The 25,023-nt window shown below is 36.5% G+C and overlaps 1 protein-coding gene across 3 annotated transcripts in view; it reads left to right on the top strand.

The window, feature by feature from the left end:
• The first annotated feature begins 413 nt into the window (after positions 1–413).
• Positions 414–25,023, top strand: part of HECA (hdc homolog, cell cycle regulator) — a 47,014-nt gene continuing 22,404 nt past the window's right edge. For 2 of the 3 annotated variants that reach the window (XR_012489178.1, XM_074309686.1), the window contains exon 1: positions 414–705. Coding sequence is in view for 2 of the 3 variants with exons in the window: in XM_074309686.1 (XP_074165787.1) it covers positions 414–705 (292 nt within the window). In the remaining variant the exon portion in view is untranslated. Of the gene's footprint in view, positions 706–20,258; positions 20,320–25,023 lie in introns of those variants that run through there. The other variant, XM_074309687.1, reaches the window with a different exon arrangement.

Below are 25,023 nucleotides of genomic sequence, written 5' to 3'. Positions count from 1 at the left end.
ATGAGATCACCATGTGGGCGTGGCGAGGAGGACTCCTCGGGTGTCGTCACGGGCGGCGGGCGGGGACAGAGCGTGTAGGAGAAGCAGAATCAAAACAAGCTGGAGACCCGCCTTTTCCCTCCGGCTCCCAAGTGTCTCCCTCACGCCCCAGAAGCAGGCGGTGGCCGCGGCGGCTGCTGGCCCTGCGAGTGCGCCGCCGAGCCCCAGGAAGCTGGGCGGGCGGGGAGCCTGACGAGGGATGGAGCGGGAGATGCATGAATAGACCGGACCCTGGCCCGCGCCTTTCATTCTCCGCTCCGCTGCCGAAGGGGCGGGTGGCCGCGGCAGCCGCCGGGCGTGGGGCGGGGGCCATGAACAGCCTCCCCCGGGGGAGCCGCCTTCGCTGAAGCCCGGCGGCCCCGGATCCTCGCGAGATGCCCAACCCCAAAAGCAGTAAAGGTGGCCGCAAGAACAAACGCGCCAACAGCAGCGGGGACGAGCAGGAAAATGGAGCCGGGGCCCTGGCGGCGGCGGCCGCGGCTGGCGCGGCGGGCGGAGGAGCTCTGGCCGCGGCGGCGGGCTCGGGAGCGGCTGCGGGCGCGGGAGCGGCGGGAGCCGGAGCGGGCGCGGCGGGAGCCGGAGGAGCGGCGCCCGGCGCGGGCTCGGGAGCGGCTGCGGGCGCGGCGGCTGCGGCGGCCGCGTCCGCTTCGAACGACGCTAAAAGCGGTAAGCCGGCCGGGGCTCACCTGGGAGGGGGCCCGGACCGCGCGCCCCGGCTGCAACTTCCTCCGGGCTGCGCCTGGAGCGCGAGCACAATGCGAGAGTCGGGAAGTCCCCCCAGCCCGACCGGTGACAGCGCCCTGCGGCCCGGGCCCCGAACCTCTGCGGCAGCGGGCACGGGCCGCTGCGGGTCCGTCCCTCGCGACCCCCGCCCTTCCTTCCCTGCTTTGTAAGGGCGGCCGGAGGAAGGAAGGGGCTGCGAAGTTAGGGAGAATGAGCCAATGGAAAACTTGGGCATCACCACTTCCCCCCAGCTCTTTTAAATAAAAGGAGGGAGAAGAAGGGGGAGCATCAGCTCCTGCAATCTGGGGGTTTGCTGTCCTCGTGGTCGCAGGTGACTGGGCTCCCCAGAGAAATTCACACTGGGGTGAGACTGGCTGTTTAATTGGCTAGAGGAAGAGACTCTCAACTTGACTTCCGTTCTTAATCGGAGTGAAAACTATTTGTAATTCTGCTCTACGGATTTCCTTTTTTTTTTTTTTTTTTTTTTTTTTTTTGGTTGGGAGGAACCCGGGTTTTCAGTGGATCCTAAATTACTATACATTTTTTGGAAAGATGTTTGGTGGTTAGCAGCTCTTGAGGCGCAGAAAAGTTTCAAAGTACTTCGTGTTGGTTTGATCTAGTGCAACCTATTCATGAAGTGGTTTTGTGTGTGTGTGTGTGTGTGTGTGTGTGTGTGTGTGTGTGAGAGAGAGAGAGAGAGAGAGAGAGAGAGAGAGAGAGAGAGAGAGAGAGAGAGAGAGAGAGAGAGAGAGAGAGAGAGAGAGAGAGAGAGAGAGAGAGATGCTTTTCTAGAATGTTTCTGTGATCATTTTCAACTTTGGGAAGCATTTCTTAGCTATAAGTCCATATCTAGGTGGTGCACCTGCACTTTAAAAGTAGCAATTCGATGCTATTAAGAGAAGATAAAAGAAGTAGTGCAGGTTAATAAAACTAAAACTGCAAGCTTCATTTTTTATGGCTCTGTGATTTTGAATTAATCTGTTACACATGATTTTGAATAACTGGATAATTAGGGCGATTCCCCCCCCCCTTTCTTTTTTTTGACTGATAGACCTGGATGCTTAATTTTATTTTAAACTTTTTGGATCAGTTGAATTTAGGTTTTTGTTTTTCTCCCCTTTGACATTCTCCTACAGTTTTTGGTTATAATAAAAGATTGCACTTGAGAAACCCAAGCAGTCAATGTGAATGCCCCTGGTGGAGTGCCAGTGAAAGACTGAGAATTGCAGGCAGGTATGCATTAAATAGAGTTTATTAATTCCTAATGAACTTTTCGGATTGTTTCTGATTTCCAAAAGGAACCTGAGACATTCCATAATTAGTTAGATCCATGGTGCTTTTTGTTGGTATTTGCTGCTTATAGAGAGGTCCAAGGGATCTGCAGTGGAAGTATGGCTCCTTGAATTCAGTGTGAAAGGTTAAGTGTATATTTGTAATTATATCTATATTTGTATGTCTTTATATAGCTATATACACATCAGTTTCACTTAGTAACTGCTTATAGTTTTTCCTTAATAAATGTTTAGACTTTTAAAAATTCCATTTACTTTACCACCTCTTGAGGAGGGAGGCTGGAGGTAATAATGAGTCCCATTTTTTAACCTGCTCTACTAACTAGTACTTGATATGTCCTAAATATACCCTGTTCAAATTGAAAGTATCTCCCTGTTCTCATATGAGTATTTTGATGAACAAATTTTGTGTTCCCTCCTATCCATGTCTTTCATTATCTTTTAGATTTCCATTCTGCTTCCTTTTAATCTTTGCCCCTAGCATGAAGATTCCTTAACTTTATTATAGTCTAATATAATACTTTGGGGAGTGTTTACATGATATTGTGGGGGAAAATCCTGTTTTTTGAGTAAGAAGACCTGGATTTATAGTATGCTTCTTCCACTTAATCATCTTTGTAATCTTAGGTTAAATTGCTTTACAAACTTTCTGGATCTCAGTTTCTTCATCTTTAAAAATGAAGAGGCTGCACCAGATTGTTCTAAAGTTCTTTCTACTTTTAAATTTATGATCCTGTGATCTTTCCTCTTCTCCATTTTTGGTTACAACCTTCTGGGAGGGACATTCTCAGAGAACAATAGTAATAATAATGGCATCTTAGATGCATCTTTTTTTCCTTCTGTTGGCAGTATCCAGGTTCATTGGATTGATACCCTGTGGACCCAGACAAGAGGCACATAGAATTAGGGAGCATAGATGAGTTGTGATCTGTATCTTTTGGGGAGATCATCCATGTTGTTGAGGACCGTTGAAGTAGTGAAATAGTTTGCTTTTGTGTTAGATACAGAAATCCTTTCATATATCCAACTATTTTATTTGATCCTCACAGTGATCCTGCAAGGTTGATATGGATACATATCTATCCCAAAAAAGCTTGTTGTGAGAAAGGAACATAATAAATCTCATGTTAAATGAGTAGTTTTTTTTTCCCCAGACTATAATTTCTCCTTCTTTCCCTCCCTCTCTCTCTCTCCCTTTCTCCCTCCTTCCCTCTCCCTCCCTTTCTCCCTCCCTCCCTTAATCCCTCCCTTCCTTCCTCCCTCCTTTCCTCCCTCTCTCTCTCTCTCTCTCTCTCTCTCTCTCTCTCTCTCTCTCTCTCTCTCTCTCTCTCTCTCTCTCTCTCTCAAAAAAAAGAAACAGATTTGCTTAGAAGTTAATGTCTTAAGAACTGACAGACAGACCAAGTGTTTTTCAAGTCCATTGTGCTATCTACTCTATGATACCTTTAAGTAATGATCATCCCCCTTTTTCTGTGTTTGACTTAGCCTAAAGACCTTCATTTATACCTCCAGTCTTTTTATAAGTGATTATCTTGTATTTATTTTATTATATTTTGTATTTTTTTTCTTTCCTGGAATAGATTTCTTAGCTCTTCCTATCTTGTGTCCTCTTTAGTTTGGCATTTGTCTACATTGCAAAGTTGAGTGTCATCTGAAAATGTAGAACTTTTTGTACACTTTTCAGATAATTAATGAAATATATTCAATAAGACCCATGCTAACCACTAACACCTAAAGAAAGGCCTTCTCACTTCACATCCAGAAATATCCCCTTTTATTCTTTCTTTTTTCTACTCTACTCTACTACTTTTTTCCTTGTCAGAGAAAACAGAACCCTATTATACCTCTGATTCCAGGGTGATTTAGTTTTTTGTTAGTCTTTGGTGTTCAACTTTTTATTAGGCTTTTTAAAAGTCTAAGGGACTTGGAGAAATATTTTTTTTCTTGTTTAAATGCCTATTTCTATAAGAACTCCAATAAATTAGTCCATTTACTTTCAGTATATTTTGGTGCCTATGTGGAAACTCAAGGCTATTTCCTCCCCCCACCCCCCTTTTTTCTTTCTCTAATACAGAGTGTGGACTGAATAGATAGTCTAAGAATCAGGACTGTATGAGGGAAGTCATTTCTTGTGGCATTGGAAATCTTTTGGCAAGTTCTTCATGTGTTAAAATAATCTGAAAATATAATTATTCTTTTAAGGAATGAGTTGAAAGATGGATAGAGGATCCTTTAGGATATGTTTCTGGTTTGGGTCTTATTGAATAGGTAGGAAAACTGAAAGAAAGAATGACAAAGCAAACATTATTAAAGGATTCATGATGGGGGAGATAGTCAGAATTGTATGAGGTCAGATCCTTATCTCTAATATGGGAATAAAATTGGCACAAATCTGAGAAGGCACTGGTTCAAACTAACTGCATGTGGGCCAAGTCTATCCATTGTCAGAATTTTTTTTTTTGAATTCTGAATGAGGAGATTACCATTTAGGGGAAGGAGGGTAGTGTTGGAAGAGTAATGCTGTAAATTTATAATGAAAAGAAGAGGCAACAAAAAGGATCTGTGATTTAAAACAGTGTTTTTGGGGTGCTTTTATATATTTGACTGGAGAAAAGGTAGAGATTTAGCCACTCTCTTCTATCAATGTTGGTAAAGAAACAATTTCAGAGAAGTTATGATTTTGTTCAAGATCATATACTGCTAAGATATAGTAGTCAGGACCCCTTGAGCTTCCTAGATTTAAAAAATAAAAAAAAATTAAATTGATGCTCTTTTTTTCCATTGTTGTCACTTTCCAATTACTTTTCTTAATCCTTTTCCTCTTCTTTTCTCCTTGGACCATCAATTTTAGGTACAGCATACTCCTAAGCAACTTCACTTAACCTAAAGCAGTTGTGTTTTTTAGTTCTTAGTTCTTTTATTTCTTATCCAAGTGAATATCAACTGGTTCCCATAACAGGTGGAGAAAACACTAGTCACTGGTTGTAGTAAGTACAGCTGGAATGAAGAGATAGGAATTTGTATATAGATCTTGGATAACTTGGATATTAATTTTGTAATTTCTTTTTTTTACTTTCTGAGAAGAAATTGAATATAAGATGTTTCTTTTTACTTATATAAAATTGGATATTTGAGACTTTTGGTAGGAATTTGTGGGAAAATATAAAAAGCTTCATTTTGTAGCATTATGACAACAGATAAATACTTTTAACATTTTTTGGGAGGGGGGTAGAGAGGAAATACATTTATTATACTGTGTATCATAAGCTATAGTTTACATAATATTTGCCCCTTTGCACTCTTCTTGGCATCTATGAAATTCTGATGACTGCATCTTATCTCTTACACTATATAAATTTGTAAGATTTTGATTCCCAGTATATTATATAATCTCTGTACTGTATTGATGCAATAGTCCCCAGCTTTTGTTTTTATTAATCCCTGTTACCATCACTGTCTAGATGATTGTTATTTATTCATTTGGCATATTAATTAAAAGATTCAGTGTTGACTAGTATGAGGCACTGTGTGGTATACAAATTTTTAGCAGATATTGTCCCTTGCCTTTTAGGAGCTCGTGATTGAATAAGGGATATAAAACATATACAGAAATATGGCATAATACAAGGGAATTCAGGATAAATATAATAGAAGTGTTTTAACTAAGTACTGTAAAATACAGAGGAAGGAGGGAGTTATTTGTAGCTGAGGTAATATGATAAAGTATCATAGAGGAGGTAGCTTTTGAGCTGGGCTTTGAAGGTTTAATAGACAAAAGATGTAAAGTGAAGGCATTATAGGCACAGAGAATGACATGAAGGAAGCTGTGGAAGTGGAGAGTTCAGTTAGAGGAAAATGTAGATTGGAGAGGGGGAAACTGGAGTTTAAATCTGGACTCATATACTTATGGCTATGTGAACCTGGGCAAATCACTTAAACTCTCTATGCTTCAGTCTCCCCACACATCAAAAAGTAGTTGTAAGGATTAAATGAGATAATATTTGTAAGTGCTTAACAACTGCCAGGCACATGGCAGACACTATATAAATGTTAGTTATTCTTATTATAATCTTGATCCACACTAGTCTCCATAAAAGGTCATCTTAAGTACTACCTTCTCTTTGAGGTCTTTTCTGATCCCCCCAACTATTAGTACCTTCTCCCAAAAAATTGACTGGAATATAATGTTTGTGTTAGATTTAGGGCTTATTTTGTAGATAGTGAGGAGCTAGTGAATATTTTTGAGAAGAGACGGGCACAAAGTGGTATTTTTAAAAGATTAATCTGCTGGCTTTGTGTAGGAAGCAGAGAGATCAATTAAGAGTGTGTTACAATAATTTGGCATGGGGTAAAAATTACATCCTAAACTAGGGTGGTGGAGGCTGGGGGAAGTGGAAAGGAAGAAACAGATCACCCGGCTTGCTGGAGCTGATATGCAGCCTGTCTTCATTATTACAACACCCTCTAGATTTACTCATGTGAGTAGCTCTTCTTGAGGCAGCTGGATAGAGTAAGTAAATTGGACCTTGGCTTTACTGATGGATTCAATTCAAATCCCATCTCGCCTCTCTGGGCCTAAATTCTCACTTGTATTATGAGGAGGATGGCCTCCCAGACCCCCTTTTTATTCTTAATATATTATTTTATCCTTTGTGTTATTTTATCCTATGCTTTGTGACTTCTGAAGCCAATGTTGGGAGAACTGGAAAGTCCCCAATCTTATTTCATGGGTGCAAAGGAAAATTGGGTGTTTAAATGGAATGTAAGCTTTTTTTTTGGTTAATCAGCATGCATTATCTAAATGCTATGTTAGTTTCTGAGAATACAAAGACAAAAAAAATGAAGCAGTTCTTGCCCTCACAGCTCTGTATATTATCAGGAGAAGCATTGTGTATATGAATAAGCATATTTCCAGAATAAGCATATATAAAATGTTTTAAAGGTGAAATTCTTTTGGGAGAAGGTACTAATAGTTGGAGGGATCAGAAAAGACCTCAAAGAGAAGGTAGTACTTAAGATGACCTTTTATGGAGACTAGTGTGGATCAAGATAATAATAACAATAACTAACATTTATATAGTGTCTTCCATGTGCCTGGCAGTTGTTAAGCACTTACAAATATTATCTCATTTAATCCTTACAACTACTTTTTGATGTGTAGGGAGACTGAAGCATAGAGAGTTTAAGTGATTTGCCCAGATTCACATAGCCATAACTATATGAGTCCAGATTTAAACTCCAGTTTCCCTCTCTCAAGGTCCAGCACTCTAGCCACTTCCCTACCTAGCTGCTGATTTTTTCTTATTTTTATCTTTGCATCCTCAGGGTGGAGAGGATGTGTTCTAGCATTTGATATTGAATTCTGAACACATAGAAATTACATAGAAATATATGCATGGTAGTTTGGTTCAGTGGAATATATGCTGTAATGCAGAGGTTCTCAAAGTATGGTCTATGGACCAGTGCACCTTCAAGATCCTTTTAAGGCGGTCCAAAAGGTCAAAACTATTTTTATAATAATATTCAGATTTTATGTGTCGACTAAAATACTCCTCCCTTTCCCAATTACACATCCGTATGAAGCTAGATCTTAATATATTTCAATTGAAACAACATATTGCAATAGATTATGAATGCAGAAGAGGTATGCAAATTTAGCTGTGTTCTGTTAAGCTAGACATTAAAGACATTTGCAAAAATAAGTAAAGCAGTGCCATCTTTCTCAACAATATTTTAATTTTAGAAAAGTTATTTTTTTTCTAAAATAAGTTATTTGATATGTAATATATTATTATTTTTAAATGAATCAAATATTTTTAAGATTAGCTTAAATTTCTAATGTGATGAATATTGATAGATAAATCCACAATCATTTTAAAACACTTTATAAAAGTGTAAAGGGGATCCTGAGACCAAAAAGTTTGGTGAAAAGTGAATGGAAAGAAAATAAAGAACACCAGAATTCTCTGGAGTTCTAGTTCTAGCTGCTCAATCATGGGCAACTCTTGAGCCTGAAAGGGTTCCTCTGTAAAATTGGATAAATATAATAAACTACTACTTCACTTCACAGGTATGTTGTGAAGACTGTGCTTTGTATTTCTTACATTATTGAAGAAATGTGAACTACTATCTCATCACCTGGTTGAAAGCAAAGTATTTTTTCTACTTTAAAGTGAGATATAAAGTGAGTTGTCCCTATTGTTAGTGTTCAGCTACATTGGGCTTCCTTTTGAAAGTAAAGAAATATAAATCTTAACTAAATGGTTTGGTAAATTTGAGAGCAAGAATTGTCTTTCTTTAACCCTTCTAGTTCTGCTACCTTCCACCTGGTAGATGTATACTAAATGCTTATTATTGCTAATGAAAAAGACTTTTGTGGTCTAATCTTTGAATCTAGCTACCATTTACCCCTGTGGGAAGATGTGTTTTGAGTTCTAGATGGTCAGTGAACTTTGAGTATATGGCCCATTTTTTTGTATACTAGATCACCTTATATATTTATGTCCTAAGTTTGTAATGCCTATTGAACTGTAGACATTGGGTAATTTCCAACTTAAGGAATCAATTCAACTTGTCATTTCAGTTATGTTCCCCTGTTTCTCTCTTTCCTCCCCTTTTTGCATTGAAGAAAATAGGAGCATTTACTTGCCCTTCAATTCAACAGCCGTTATTCTGAGTTATTAACTGGAAATATTTTCTTTCCTTATCTAGAATGCAGCTCTGTCAGGTATTTTAAAAGACTTTGGACTTAAAGGACTTTATCTTCTAAAATCCTTTTTGTAATTGGGATTGGTAAAAGATGTTTTCACCTCATTTCCTTTCTTTACATTTTATCTACTAAAGGGAATGATGAATTATTCTTAACCCTGGAAATGGCTTCTTTCTTGTTGCTTATATTGCTTTTCATATTGCTTATCACAAGGTCTGGAAATTTAACCATTTAGCGAGTTCAATAAAATGTTTCCTTGAAAAGATCTTTAGAAAGAAGTAGCAGCTAAGTGTTTATAGAGAATCCTTTGTAGATCGTTTAATTTGAGAATTGCTAAGGGGATCAGAATCAAGATTTGGCCACAATATTTCACTTTTGCATTCTGACTTCTTTAGATCACAAACTCCATGATTAGATAGGAGAGACTTCCTTGGATTTCTCTTTAAAGTATTTGAAGGTATATCATTGATTGGAGGCCTGCTGTGGGGCCTGAGTCTGCAGCAGTAAATTTGATCTGGACTTTACATCTTCTTAGGCTGGCATCTCTCTGTTCTGTTGCTGCCACCTCTCTAGTTCAGACCCTCATACCCTCACATCTGGACTGTAAAACTAGCCTGCCAATGGGTCTGTCTGCCTCAAATCATTCCTATCTATTCTTTATTTAACTACTAAAAGTATTTTCTTACAGCACAGGTCGGATCATGTCACCATTTTGTTTGGTGTACTCCAATAAAATACAAAATATTCTGTTTGGCAGTCAAAATTCTTCATAATTTTGCCTCTTCCTACATTTCCAGCCATGTGCTCTTTGATCCAATACATTGGCCTTTAGCTGTTCCATAAACAAGACACACCATTTCTTCTTAACTATAGACATTTTCTCTGACTCTCCCTCATGCCTGGAAAGCTCTTCGTCCTCAGTTTCTGCATCTTGATTTCTCATTAGACAACCCATTGGCCTGTGAGCTCCTTGGAACAGAGACTGCCTTTCACTTTTCATCATATTTCCCATGCTTAGCACAGTTCCTGACATATAGTTGATCCTTAATAAATATTTGTTGACTGACTGGCTTCAGTACTCAGGATTAAGAGTTTCATAACATTTGATTCTGTATGCAGAGTCCTTAGTAATTATGGGCATCTCTCTGCTTCCTGAACCATGGGGGGTTAGCTAATTGAGGTTCTTTTTGGACAATTAAATATCAGAGGAAGGCTTTGGAGCTGAGTAGAAAACCTTCCTCAACGAAGAGAGAGAGGAGGGCATCCTTTTGTTTTTCATGCATCAGTAGAAAGTGGCTAATTCCTGGTTTTGGCAGTGAACTAATTATCTTGTTATATCATTTTAGTTTTTGGTTATGATTTAAATACATTTTAAAACATCAGACTTGCTGGAAAATCTTTTACTTCAAAAATGAAGAATTTTCTGTCTTTCAGATCTCTAATTCTCAGTAGCTGGTGAAGCAACAACTCTGACACAGGATGTTTTCGTTTGAATTAGAATGTTTACTTTCTCTTTAAAAAAAAAAACTACATGGCCATCAAAAAGTGGGTGATTTTTGACAATTTAAAAACTATATTTTTAAAGTAGAAGTTGAATCCAGAATATTTCACTTAAAAATAAGCACAATTTTAAAGGCATAGTCAGGGGAAAGATGTTTAGGGGAAGTTTAAACCAATAGGAAGAGTTTAAGAGGAAGTATGTGTTAAATATTAGTCATGTTATTAATTTAACTGTAGTAGCAACAAGTTTAGTTGAATTTTCTCAGACATTTAAAACACAGATTATGTCACATGAACTCCAGTGTACCAAGTATCAAATTATATTCCCTAAAAATAACCATATGCTTGTGGCAAAAGCCTAATAGAAAATAAGGTTTTCCTGTGATTCTCTTACTAATCTTATACTGGAAATTATAAAAGTATTTTGTTGTATTTTTATATTGGTGCAAATAAATTATGCTTTTAGTTTCAGATTTTTTTTTTTAAGTTCAGACTTTGAATGTTTATATGCATTTAGGTAATGTATCTAATAGGAACCCCAATTACTCATATCAAGTGCAGAGATAATTGACAATTTTTAAGTGCATCTGTTTTCCTCAGGTAAACATAAGGATCAGGTTAGCATTATGCCATCTCTCTTCAGGATATAGTAGCTTACGGCCAAAGAAATTATTTTGGCACTCCAGTTCTGAAGCTTGATATGTTCTAGGTTTCTAAATGAGCACATATAAATGTAGTGACTATTGTATAAAATGCAATCAGACTTCATTATAATATGGCTAATTATTATAGTAATACCTTTCCTAAATAAAGCTTGGAATTGGGTGCTTTCAGCAATGTGAATTGGACCTGAGAACTCAAGTTAGAATTTCCCACAGCACTCAAAATAACTGTCACAAAGCCAGGAACTTTTCTTCCTGGACAAGTCCATAAGCCCTTACTCAGAACACTATTTACAGTGTTTGTAGGTTACACAAAGTATCAAATGGTGTTTTACCTCTGCAGCTAATTTGAAGCAGAAAATTAGAAAAGAGGTAACAGTAAAGGGGGAATTAGAGCTAATTTATGGAAACTCCATAAAAGGAGAAGGTGCCACTGGCAGTTGGTTAGTAAGTAACAGCTGTAGTATCCCAGCTGAATAATTTTTTTGGGTGAGGTTGGTCAGATGCAGCAAACAAAATAGACAAAAAATGAACCTCTGTGTTTGTAGGATTTCAGAGAGACTGGCAAACTCACAGGTATGAAAATGTGTGAGTACTAGAAAGTTGGCAATTACTTCAACTTTGCAAAAAGTGAATGGTTATTTCTGAACTCAGTAAGATGCATTGTTCTGCTAAATTTCTAAGGTTTTTCAGTTCAACACACTACTCCTTGCCATGTTGACAGATGAGCCTTAACTTCTGCGACCCTCAGTTTCTTTGCTCTGATCTAAATTGCCTTGTACCTTCCTTACATTGTTCTCATCCCAAGGTAGTTTAGTTTCTTACTGTGAAACTTGTAGGTACTGAAACTCAATATTTACTTATTTACTGAATCTCCTTTTCCCCATCATCCTATCCATGAACTGGGTCCAAAATGCTACAGTTTCCTTACTATAATAACAAGGTTAAATCCTAGACCATCAAGAAAGACCTCATGGTTCTCATTTTGGTTATTTAATTGAAATTAAATGTGCATACTAACAAAAGCCTCACTTTTTTGCACCTTGTGCGCCAGTATTGACCCAATTTCTTCTATCTTCTTCCCAAGTAATTATGAGCCAGAAGAATTCTCTGAATTTAGTGCTTTGTTGATCATATTTTAACTTTGTTGCTCTTCTGGGCACAAGTGGGCTTTTGACAAATCTGAGTGTGATTACTGTGCTTTCTTTTCAACTTGAGATGAATAATCAACAAGGATGTTTCCTCTTGAAAAAAGAAACTTTTGCTTTCAGAGCTCACTGTGGAGACTTTCAAATATGAGGATTGCTTGGCTATTATGCTAACATAGATCCTCCCCCAAGATGATTTAAATGGCTAATAAGATTTGTTTTTTAATACTTGGGAGTAACACACAGTTACTGTGCCTTAGTGTTAGTCTTTGGATTCACATGTAGATCCTTAAATGAACCCCTCAATTGTGTAAATGCTTTACTTTCCATTGAATCATAGAATGTTAGAACTGAAAGGGGAATTTAGAGATTATTCCAGTTGAGGCTCAGAGAGCTAAAATGATTTAATTTGCTCATAGTTAACAGAAATCTGTATTAAGTAGCAAAAGTGGATTCTATTCAATCCAATCCATTGCTCCTTCTGTTAGCTTTCTTGTTCAGCCGTAAGAAAGTACTTTCCAAAAGTATTGATTTTCCTAGATTACTCCAACTGACTTTGGTTTTTTGTGTGTGTGTGTGTTTTTTAAGGTTTACACCTATCATATAGGTATATAACTAATTAATTCCTCATTATTCCTATGTCATTTTATTCACTGCTATATATTTTCTATACTTATATGATTTATTTTTTTCTGCTGCCACATGAAGTAGGAATTCTAGGACTGTAATGTTTACGTTTAGTTTAATATGGGCTTTAAAGCTTAAAAGGACCTTAGGGATCTTTCAAGTCCAAACATAATTTTTGTTGTTTTTGTTAATATGTACTATTTTAAGAAGAAAAGAGGATGGTTAATTTTGATTTGTTCAATCATCTTTTCTTGCTATCTGAATTGGAATTTTTACTAAGACCTATCTGAATTTGTCTCTTCTGAATTTATCTTTTCCTTTTGAAGAATTTTTTTTTTTTTAAATCACTTACCAAGGCACCTGTGAGTCATTTCCCCCAAACTATTTCCTAATTCCATGGTGGAGTTAAACTCAGGGCTGGGGCCAGAATTAAGCAATCCTAAAGTATAGGTTTGCTTCTGAAGTGACACAAGGTATATGTTAGATTAATAAGGAAGCCTTTCATTTGTGTTAATATATCAAGCTCGTGAACTACATTTAAAAAGGCAAACTAGATTGATCAGTTTGTCAATAAGTATTTATTAAGCTACATGCCAGGCACAGTGACAAATGCTGGAATCTCTTGTTGTTGTTCTCATAGTTTAAGAGGACCATAGAACCACAGACAAATGGATTCTTGCTTTTTTCTTTATTTTTTAAGTTAACAAACATAAATGCCTCATCCATCTTCGATTGCTTGATTTTTCTTAACTGAAACAGTTCCATTCTAGACAATGTCATGAGTGTCCTAATAGTTCAGTTTTACTGATTTCTTCGTCATACTTTTATTAATTTTAAAATTAAGGAAGAAACATTGTCTTATAGTAGAGAAAGTGCAGACCTCAGTGCCAGGATGGCTCAAATCTAGATATTATTCTTGATAACATGGTGAGAGTGTGACACTGAGTAAGACCCTGAATGTCTTGACATCCTAGGCAACTCTATAAAGACCATAGGTTGTAGAGAAAGTATCTACTTACATTGGTCCTCATCAGGGAATTCCTTATATTAATGAAATAACAGGTATAGTACCTATTTCTATTAAATTAAGTAATAAATACCAGCATGAATTCTATGAAAAAAAAAATCTTATAAATTTTACTGAGATGAATTAGACATGCCAGTTAGACATACTAATTCAGCATCTTGCCTGGAAGTTTTTCTTGAGGTTTAAATTAATTTTTTTTGAATTAAACCTTGAAACAGACATATTTAAAAATTAAAACTCTTATAAGTTGGATAGCTAATTTTAGTTAAGTTTTTTTTTTTTTTTTAATCTATCCTAGCTTCATAGTTTATAGGTGAGTTGAAGGAAGAATCTTGGGGGAGACTATCAGTTTGAAATTTTTTTATTTAAAAGATTTCAGTAGATCTGTTTGGAAGTAAAATATTATATTGAAATAATGATTTATTATAGCAAAATTAATAATTATAATTGTTTTCTTGGGGCTTCTTAAACTAAATGCATATTTGTTTCTGTGGCTGCCTCATGGTTCAGCATTCCTAATGAACTGGCTGGCTGATTGTTTCATCCACACATCAGTCTAGTCATACCTTTTCATCCTATGTGGGCCTTGTCTATAAAGTGCCACATAGTTCCTATAGATAATCTGTCAAATGTCCTGCATGCCTTCCTTTGATTCTTTTAGTATTTCATTCTTCATATATGATTGACTCATTTTCTTTTCCAGTCATGTCCATCTTTGATGTCTTTTACTATCCTTGCATACTATTAATTGTTGGTAATAGCTGCTACAGACTTTGACCAACCATGCATCTTTCTATTACTGTCAAAGCCCTTTATAATTTTGATTCTTCTGAGATCATTCTGTTCCATAGTTTATTAATTGCCACATGTTGCCCTGTAGATAATTTAAAAAAAAATACTGACTTTTGCAGCAGGGAGCAGTTTGGCTGTATTAGAAGTGATGTGCAATTTCTCAGATGCTATCTGAGCATTTCTCCTTGGAGAGAACAAATTAATTTTAACAGATATTTTCACTGAGACTACAACTTCATAGTTGAGTATAAGGTCCCATAATGTTTATTGTTTGAGCTTGTGAGTTGGTAGACCAATTTAAATGTAGCCTATTTAAGGTGGTGCTCTGATGAAGGATATACTATGCATTGTTCTACAGTCTGCTGAGCATTGAAGCATAAAATAGGCAAATGTATATCTACCAATGAAGCATACTTTGCACAAAGTGCAGATGGGTGAGGCATTCCCTATAGGTCAAGAATTCTTAACATTTTTTGTGCTGTAGACCTCGTAAGAAGTCTAGGAAGCATTATGAACTTACTCATAGAATAATCTTTTTAAATGCATAAAATAGAATGCTCAGATTTACAAAGGAATCAAATTATATTGAAACTTAATTATCAAAGTGTAATGCAAGCAAGTAAAGAGACAAAAAATAAAAACCCAAGTTCATAAACCCCAGGTTAAGAGCCCCTACTAGAGATAATGAGGTTTTCTAGGTGTTTTGATTATATAGAATCCTAACACTCTATAGAGACTCCTTATCTGTCAGTTAGAGGCAAAAACACTGAATTTGAAATAAGGGTCTGGTTCAAATTAAAGCTCTCCTACTTACTATTTTGTGTGATTATGAGCAATATGTTTATCTTTTCTGGACTTCAATTTCCTCATCAGTAAAATGAGGTTGGATTTAGATGATCTCTTAAGGTCTCTTCTTGCCTTGAATCTTAATCATCCTAATGAGATCTATATAGTCACTTAACACATTGTCCTTAGTAATGCAATGGAAAAAATGAGTGAATGAAGAATGTATAAATGCAATTTATAATTTTGGAATATCCATTCAGTAATTGTAACTTAAAATACTACTGCATTTTAATAATACCCCAGTATTCCCTATTAAAACTACTGTTTTGGGATAAAAGAGGGCTCAGTATTAGTATTTTGACATGACTAATTTAAAGTTTCAATGATTCCCATTACTTTGAACTTCTTATAGTAGGGAAGTTTTATTAAAGCTTCTAAGTCTATGTGTATTATTTGGTAGCTAAGTTTATTGCTAGAATTTAGGCATGACTGTGGTTCTTGAATGTGTGGTTTAATTTTATTCTAAGTATATAAAATGTGCTGACACTCCCTCTCCTTTGGCAAGCCTTTATTTGTTGAAACAGATCTTGTAACTTGTCTGCAACTTGGTTGCTGGTCTTGCTCTTAAAAACATTTTTGACCTGAAGCCCCCAAGGCTTTATCTGTCAGCTCCACACCCTAGGAGAAAAGCTATTTGGGTAGGATCTTTCTAAGGCTTTTTAAAAGGTTAATTGGGAGGGGAGAGTTGGAAAAGAAAAGCAGATGTTTCAAGGAACACTAGGAAAATGGTTACATGCTACAAGACAGTATCTGGTATTAGTTGTTGGAGGATATAGCAAAGCAGAGAAACTAAGTTGAAAGTGATGGCCTAATTTGCTGCTGTATTAAAATATATTACTGTGAAAACAGTCTTGTTTTCAACAGCCTTGATATATTGACATGAAAGTGGTGCATGTGGGAAAGGAATACAGTGTATATGTATTCAGTGCTTTTATAAGATATGTATCATCACAAAATAGTCTGCACATATAATAACTTTCCCTGTGTGTTCTTCTATTTGGCAAGTTTATGCTCCCCCTACATGAATTAAACACATGGGAAATTGGAGCTCTTAATGTGAAACAGTGAGAAGCCTCAAGTCCTACATGCCTTCCTACTATCTTATATGCTGCTAAATTGCTTATTCTTTCTTTCTTTCTTTTTTTCCCCCCCTGAGGCTGGGGTTAAGTGACTTGCCCAGGGTCACACAGCTAGGAAGTGTTAAGTGTCTGAGATCCAGATTTGAACTCGGGTCCTCCTGAATTCAAGGCTGGTGCTATATCCACTGCACCACCTAGCTGTCCCCTATTTTTTCAATATTAATGAAATAGCTAGTATTCCTCTACTTAATCTTCATTGCCAATGAGAATTTCTTCATTTAACTAAATGGCAAAAAGTAGGTCCTCACAGATGATGTTTCTTTCTTTGTTTTTTTTTTTTTTTTTGTTTTTTTTTTGTATCAAGGTAATTCCATTTAGACTGCTTGGTATAAAGAACCAAGTTTTGAAGTCAGTGAACTAATTTTTAGTTAAGTGATTACTTAGTAAAATCAGTTGGTTATAAATTGGTCAAGTCCATAAACCGGATTAATTTCCCTGTAGATCATTGAAAACCTGGAGTCCCAGATACTAAGAGGATACTGCCATATTGGGTAAAATCCAACCCTACTGTTAAGTATATAGGAAAATTAATTTGATTTTGATGCATTCTGAACATATTAAATGGCATACAATTGTTATAAATTAAGGGGCAAGATGTCATAGTCTTGCTGTAAAATTGTTGATATCTTTCTTGCCCATTATTTTTCCTTCAGTGAATGTAACTAAAAATGGAAAAGGTATAATTGCCCATTTCATGTTCTTAGAACCTCACTTGGTTTTTGAAGGACACATTCTGGAAGAGCTACAATACTAATTTCTTAATCAGATATTTAGTATAGATTAGTTATATTGGGCTATTCATTCTTGGTCTCCATCATACATTTGCCTCATTTGTGTCAGTCTTCCACTGATACCTGGATACTTCTAAGAAAGAATAGTAAGTTAATTGTTGAAGGAAAAAAAAAAACACAAAACCCTGATGCTTTGGCATGTTGATATACTCAAAGTTAAGAAAGATTTGTGGGTTTGAACTGAAGGTGTGAAAGAAATTAGGTTTGGGAGAAAATTCAAAAGCAAACATTAAACTATAATTTGAATTGGCTGTCTACCTCTAGGGAATGTTCATTATGTTATAATGGTTTTCTTATTTGCATTGTGTAGGCATCAGATTATTTCTAATGGATGTCCTCTGTGGTATGGTAGAGTGCAAGGTTGGGTTCTGGTCCTAGCCCAGATGCTAACAAAGCCAGTAAGATGAAGTGAGTTAGGTGGTAGTGAAGTGTGTGATGCAAAGAACATAGGATTTTGAATCAGAAGGCCTGTTTGAATCCCAGGTTATACTTATCTACCTAACAGACTTTGGCAAGTATCTAGCCATAAATCCATGAGTATTATGTTTGTAGCACTCCCCTAGTTTATTAGACTTAATAATTCAATCCAAAAGCAATCTGAGATTAGTCTGAAATAATTTTAGTGTTAGTGAGTTCACCATTCTGACTTAGTAATTATTGCTTCCCTTTCTAATAGTTCACATATCATCTATATGAGGAACTTTTTAAAAAAATATACCAATGATAATAATGCTAATTTTTGAACATTTAAACTTACTAGTTATGTTGTTATTTTTTTTTGTTGTTGTTGTTTGAAAGATTCCTCTGAAAATATTCTTTTAGACAGCTCAGATACATAATTGGCTTCTAATTGACATTAATAATAAAGCATTGCCATGTCTTTAAAATGATAGCTAACATTTCCTGTTACTTGTATTCCTTTCTGAATACAACATTTTGGAAACAATATTAAGTTAGAGAACATCCTTCCTTCCTATCAGGAAGAGATTGAAAGCCGTCCTCTGAGGAAGACTGGTTGTGTGTTCTAGGATGTTTGGACTGAGGATGGGAGAACTCTGGAAATGTGGTGGGATATGTCTTTGCCAGTAGATAAAGAATTGTCATATGGAAGAAGCACTAGACTGATCTTTGCTTGGCTTCAGAATGCAGAACTACAAAAAAATGGGTAGAAATAATAGATTGGCTAGGATGACAGGAAAAGATAATGACAAATGTTGGAGGACGGGATGAGGGAAAACTGGGGCACTAATACATTGTCAATGGAACTGTGGAGGGATCCAGCCATTCTGGAGAACAATTTGGAACTATGCTCAAAAAGTTATAAAACTGTGCATACCCTTTGACCCAGCAGTGCCCATCAATTGGAGAATGGCTGAATAAATTGTGGTATATGAATGTTATGGAATATTATTGTACTTTAAGAAATCAGGAGGATGATTTCAGCGAGGCCTGGAGAAACTTATGTGAATTGATGCTAAATGGAGTAGAATCAGGAGATCACATTGTACACAACAACAAGAAGACTATACTGATGCGGGCGTAGCCTCCTTTAAGATTCCTTTTCTGATCTACAACTTCCTTTGAGACTGACCTTTGATTTATAAGATCTGGTCAAAACCACCCTTTTGTATTCCAAGGGGAGAGATCTGGATCTGAGCCAGTTTAGGCTTGTACCCAGCCCCCACCGGATCTGAGCTGGCTTGGATTTTCTCAACCCCCCACTATCTGCTCAGGTTTCCCCAAAACAGTTTCTTACTTATCTGAAAAGCCCGCCAAGAATCTGACACTGCCCTAGGCTCCTTGAAGCAAGTAAGAAGCTAAGTTGGAATCATCCCTGGGTGGAGAGTTGAAAGATACCAGCAAACATTCTTTGCATCACAGACTCTCTGTCCCGCCACTTTGGTGTATTTCTTCCTCTATCTAATACCTTTTACTAACTAGACTTTAACCTTACTTCCAAACCCTATAATAAACCTCTTTTTATCAATCTAGGTTTTCAGGCCTGTAAATTCATTTACAGGGGACTCTCGCTGCTGCTAGACCTCATTTAACTTTATATCCTTGTGCCGAATCCAAAGGGGCTGCAGGGGAGCTCCATTTGACTCCCTGTACCTCAAACCTGCCACTAGACCTCAATTAATCCTAATTTTATTGAGGTATAGACCACATCATTAGGTATATATCTCATTCATATATGATGAACAATTTTGATGGATGTGGCTCCACCACAATGAGATGATTGAGGCCAGTTCCAATAGTTTAGTGATGAAAAGCCATCTACACCCAGAGAGAGGATTTTGGGAACTGAGTGTAGATCATAACATAACATTTTCACTCTTTTTGTGTTCTTTGCTTGTATTTTGTTTTCTTTCTTATTTTTTTCCTTTTTGATTTGATTTTTCTTGTGCAGCAAAATAATTGTATAATTATGTATACATGTATTAGGTTTAATATATTTTGACATGTTTAACAGATATTGGATTACTTGCCATCTAGGGCAGGGGTTGAGGAGAAGAGAGGAAAATTAGGAACACAAGATTTCACAAGGATCAATGTTGAAAAATTATCCATGCATATGTTTTGAAAATAAAAAGCTTTAATAAAAAAATAAATAACTAGAGCAAATTTAGTCTTCATATAAGGGAAAAAAGCTTCTTAGCCATTAGAACTATGATGTAAACTGCTTTAGAAATGAAGGTAAGGATGTATTAAATGCTTACTGTATGTCAGGTATTGTGCTATACTTCAGTATATCTCTTTTGGAATAATGAGGGTCCTCACTAAAAGGGGAAAAGAATAAAAATTTGTATGTTTGAGTAGCATGAGATGTGATTAGTATCCTGGGTATGTCAGAAGCTGTTTATTTACTATGTGAGGTAGACCTGTGTGGAAAATTAAGTCATTTGAAGATCAGAACACTGTGGTGAAGAACTTTTTTTTTTTTTTTTTTTTTTTTTTTAATCAAGTAGGTATCCTAAAGGAAATTGGTTTTGACCTGAATGAAAGAAAGCTGGGAGTATGATGGTAAATATTTCACAGTTAACTATCTGGGGGGGAGGGGGAAAGTATCTATACAATTCTGAGTCTAATCAGCATTATGAGCATTTTCTTCATTCTTTTCTTATTTGAATAATCAAGAAAACAATCAAGCCCTGATTTATAGTGTTTGCTAATTTCTGAGGAGCAAATATTAATGCTGAAAATTTAACAGTGAGCCTTACTGGTTTAATTGGTCCCAGCAATTTGTGGGGAAACACCTGCTGACAGCTAAAAATAATTCTCTTGGCTTGGGGATTATCCCAGTAAACTCATATTATTATTTCAGTTTTTTGGGGGAAAAAGGCAATGATTTAGCTTGGTGAGAGCTGTTTAATTTGGTTGAGTTGAAATCTTGCAACTGACCCCAAAAACATAACATGTAGTTACATATTTTCAATATGTATAAGGTTTGCCCCTAGAACCAATGTTTAATTTGGACTTGGGACAAAAATATACAACTTTTTTCTTAAAACTATAGGATTTTAGATCTGAAAAAATTGTAAGGAATTATTGAGGCAATTGTAGACTTAGGAAAGAAGAAGAAAAAAAGAAAGTTAAATTCTACTTCTTAACAGTTACTAACTATGTAACCATGGGCAGAACATTTGCCCTATCTGGGACTCTTATTTTTCGCATTTATAAAATGTATATTTTATACATATACATCTGTATGTGACAGTGGTTATGAGGAGAAGGGGTTGTATTCTGGGGCATGTAAAGGGCAGGTCTGTGGCAAAAGTACGGAGACTGGAGATGGTGTCATATAGAGGAACAAAGATTGTATGAAAGAGTACTGAAAAGGGAATGATTAGAGAGGGGTTGGCTCTAGCATGTGAAGGATTTTAAAACATAGCAGAAGATTTATAATCTATCCTGGAGATAGTAGGAAGCCACTGGGATTTTCTGCAAAGGGCAGTAACATGGTTAAGATCTGCATTTAAAGAAAATCACTTTGGCAATTGTATGGATGACATACAAGGAGAAACTTCAGGCAGGAACAACAGGTGGAAAGGTGATGAGGGCCTGAACTAATATAGCTGTTAATAGAATAAGTCAGTTTTAAGATTTATGGGTTAGAAATGGCAAGATTTGGCAACTCCCCCCTCATTGAGGGGGAGTGCAAATTTGAGGATAAGGCTGGGATTTAGAACCAGGTTGCAAACCTCAGAAGCTGGAAGAATTATGATGCCTTTGACAGGAATAGGGAAGTTTGGAAGAGAGAAGTGGTTTGGAAAGAAATGAGTTCTGTTTTGGACAGCTTTAGTTTGAGATGTTCTTGACATGTTTATTTTGAAATATATACAATAGTTGGTGATATAAGATTCAGGGAGAAGATTGGAGTGAATATACAAATCAGTGAGTCATTTGCATTGAGATTATAAACCCAAAAGAGCTAATGTGGTCAACAAGTAGCTCATAGGGAGAGAAAGGACAAAGTCTTACGGCATACATGCTTTAGGGGGCCCCAAACAATAATAAGCCAGCAGAGGAGGGTGAGGAAAAATGACCAAATTGGCAGCAGGAGAATCAGTTATCAAGCCATGTTAAATGCAAGTCAAGAAAGATGAGAACTGAGAAAGGATAATCAGACATTCATATCATTGATTACTTTGGAGAAAGCTCTTTCAGTTGTGATGAGTTAAGAAGCTAATATCAAAGGTAGAGAAGTGAGGGAGCAGTTGTAAATAAAATTACCTTTTTTGTATTTTTCATCTTGCATTACAGTTTTCATATTTGTAAATGTTAATTTCATAACAAAATCAAAACAAGAAGAATAGAGGTGTCAAAGCAGGAAACATAGGCAACATTTTCTGGTTGTTGGCTGAGAAAAGGAGGAGAGATATAGGATGAAGGATTGAGGAGATGGATGAAGGAGAGTTGGCCTCATTTGAAATTAGTAAGGGAAAAACAGTAGATAGAGGGAAAGTTTGTAGATTAATGAAAGGTGAATAATTGAATGTGTAATTGCTGGAAAAGGAAAGATGAGATCAAAGGCATTCTTGGTCTTGGCAAGAAAGGCCATCTCATTATCAGATACTGGAGGAAAGGAGGAGAGAGTAGGGAATGATGTCAGAAGGCTTTAAGATGAGCAGCAGAAGAAAAAAGAGCTCGTAAATGGTTTCAGTTTTCTCAGTGAAATAATTAATGTGAAGGAAAACTGATCGTTAAATTTTCAGTGATATCAAGAAAGGAGAGATTTAATAATTGTCTTAAATACACACATATACACATATAAATTTTCATGAATTATTTTCTGCATGCCAGCATTACACTAAGTATTGAGATAAAAAAGCAAAAGAAAAGACAGCCCTGACTCTGTTGGAGCTTTAATTATTATAAAAACAGAGTGCTAACTATGGAATAGTGGTCAAGGATGGCACCCACTTTAGGTTGTTTAGTGGGGACATGGAGGAATGGACATGGTCTTTCCAAGAGCAATATGAGAACTAATTTCATAAAAAGGTTTCAAAACTAGAGAGCAGGGAAATGAGATGGGGGAGTGAGATTGCAGAGTAAAGGTCTCAAAATATAGATGAGAGATGGGACTTGAATTCAGGACTTCCTAATCTTTGTGTCAGCTGTTTTTGACTCTGGGTTAGGCAACATTGCCTCTTGGCATCTTCTATAATGTGGTAACAATTCAGTATCAGGGTGACAAGTGTTTGAAGATTTCAGAGGTAAGTAGGTTGATGTTTGGGAAGGACATAAGCCAAACAATAGGGAGGAAAGCTATTTTAAAGTGAGCAACAGTGGCTCTTTGTTAAAGTGATAGAAAAATATCAGGGTATTAGAGTGCTCACACAAGCTCAAAAGAATCTACTACATGGACTTTTTTTTTTTTTTTTTTTTTTCTGAGGCAATTGAGGTTAAGTGACTTGCCTGGAGTCACACAGCTAGGATGTATTAAGTGTCTGAGACCAGATTTGAACTCGGGTCTTCCTGACTTCAGGGCTGGTGCTCTATTCACTGCGCCACCTAGCTGCCCCTACTTTATGTAAATAGTGTGATGCCAGGGGATATCCCTGGGGATTTTGTACATAGCTATGGTATGACAGTCTCTTTGTTCATCATATTAGAGTCATTTTCCTTCTACTGGCCAGTGGCCTAATTTAGTGTCTGAAATATGTGCTGTTTAGTAAAAAGTCCTTATAAATACTTACTGATCAAATATAAATTATTCAATCAAATTGAGTGAGAATTTGATAAGTGTTGAAAACTTTTGTTTTCAGTTTCCGTTAGTCCTTGAGAGCAGGGACTTTTGGGGGGACAGAGAGAAGGGGTGCTTTTCTTTGTATATTTAGATCTTAGCACAGAGTCTGGCATATAAGCATAATAGGCTCTTAAATACTTGTCTGCTCACTGACAATAGAATGGCATATAGTACTAAAAAGGATCATTTTCTCGATGGTACACGAATAAGTAGTATTTCGATATGTACGAAGAAGAGAGCATTGCAGGTGGGAGAAACTACATGAATAAGAGGCCAGAATCAGCATGGCTCATTGGGTAAGGCTATTGGGGTATCTCATTACAGTTTAGAATTAAATGAATGTCAGGAGATGGAGCTGAGTAGGGACAGAGTTTTAAGCCTAGAGGATATGAGTGAAAATGCCAAGAACTGGGAGGTACCACTGAGTCCTGTTTAAGGAACAGCAAAGAGGCCAATGCTTGAAAAGAATGTAGTTAAAGTGTAAGAAGACTGATAAGGTAACAAAAAGTTTGGGAGAGAATAGCAAACTAATTATTTTGGGTAGTGTGGAGGGGCCATGTTCTAGCTAGAAGGCAAGTTTGTGAAGCAGATTTTATTTTTTGTAGTATATTTTCTCAGTTACATGTAAAGATAATTTCTAGTATTAATTTTAAAACATTTTTGAGTTTCAAATTTTCTCCCTCCTTCCCTTCATTCCTCCCTAAGCAATTTGATATAGGTGCTATCTTTGAAACATATTTCCACATTAGTCATGTGAAAAAGAAACAGACCACAAGGAAAAAACCTTCACCAAAAAAAAATTAAGTGAAAATAATATGCTTTGATTTGCATTCAGCTTTTATCAGTTCTTTCCCTGAGTGTGGATAGCATTTTCCATTGAATCCTTTGGAATTGTCTCATGTTTTTCTGATGTTCTGTGCACATTCATTTGATATAGATTTGGATCATGATTACTTTTACATGTGTTTATCATCCTGTTTATCAACAGCATGTTGCACATAGTTGGCAATTTAATAAGTGCTGTTGAACTGAACGATAATAGAAGTTTTTCTTTTTCTATTATATAAAAAAGTTACCTTTTAGTAAAGATCCTTTACCTAGAAGTTATTTCCTATTTTACAATCTATACTACATTATAGTCTTGTGAATTTTTGTCTAGCAGTATTTTTATCAGCTCTATTTTTTCAATACTTTTTTTATTTTCCCCAATATATGCAAAGATCGTTTTCAGCATTTACCTTTACAAAATCTTGTGTACCAATTTTTTCTCCCTTTCTCCATTCCCATTCCTCAAGACAGCAAGCAATCTGATATAGTTTAAACATGTATAATTCTTCTAAACATTTTTCCCTATTTGTTGTGCTGTGCAAGAAAAATCAAATCAAAAGGGGAAAAACCACAAGAAAGAAAAACAAGCAAACACAACAACTATAACACAACAGGTGAAAATACTATGCCTTGATCCACATTCAACCCCC

Source organism: Sminthopsis crassicaudata, chromosome 4 (genome assembly GCF_048593235.1).
Source record: "Sminthopsis crassicaudata isolate SCR6 chromosome 4, ASM4859323v1, whole genome shotgun sequence".
Taxonomy (NCBI): Eukaryota; Metazoa; Chordata; class Mammalia; order Dasyuromorphia; family Dasyuridae; genus Sminthopsis; species Sminthopsis crassicaudata.
Note: the sequence above shows the minus strand (reverse complement) of the source record. Positions and strands in the feature narration are given on the sequence as shown.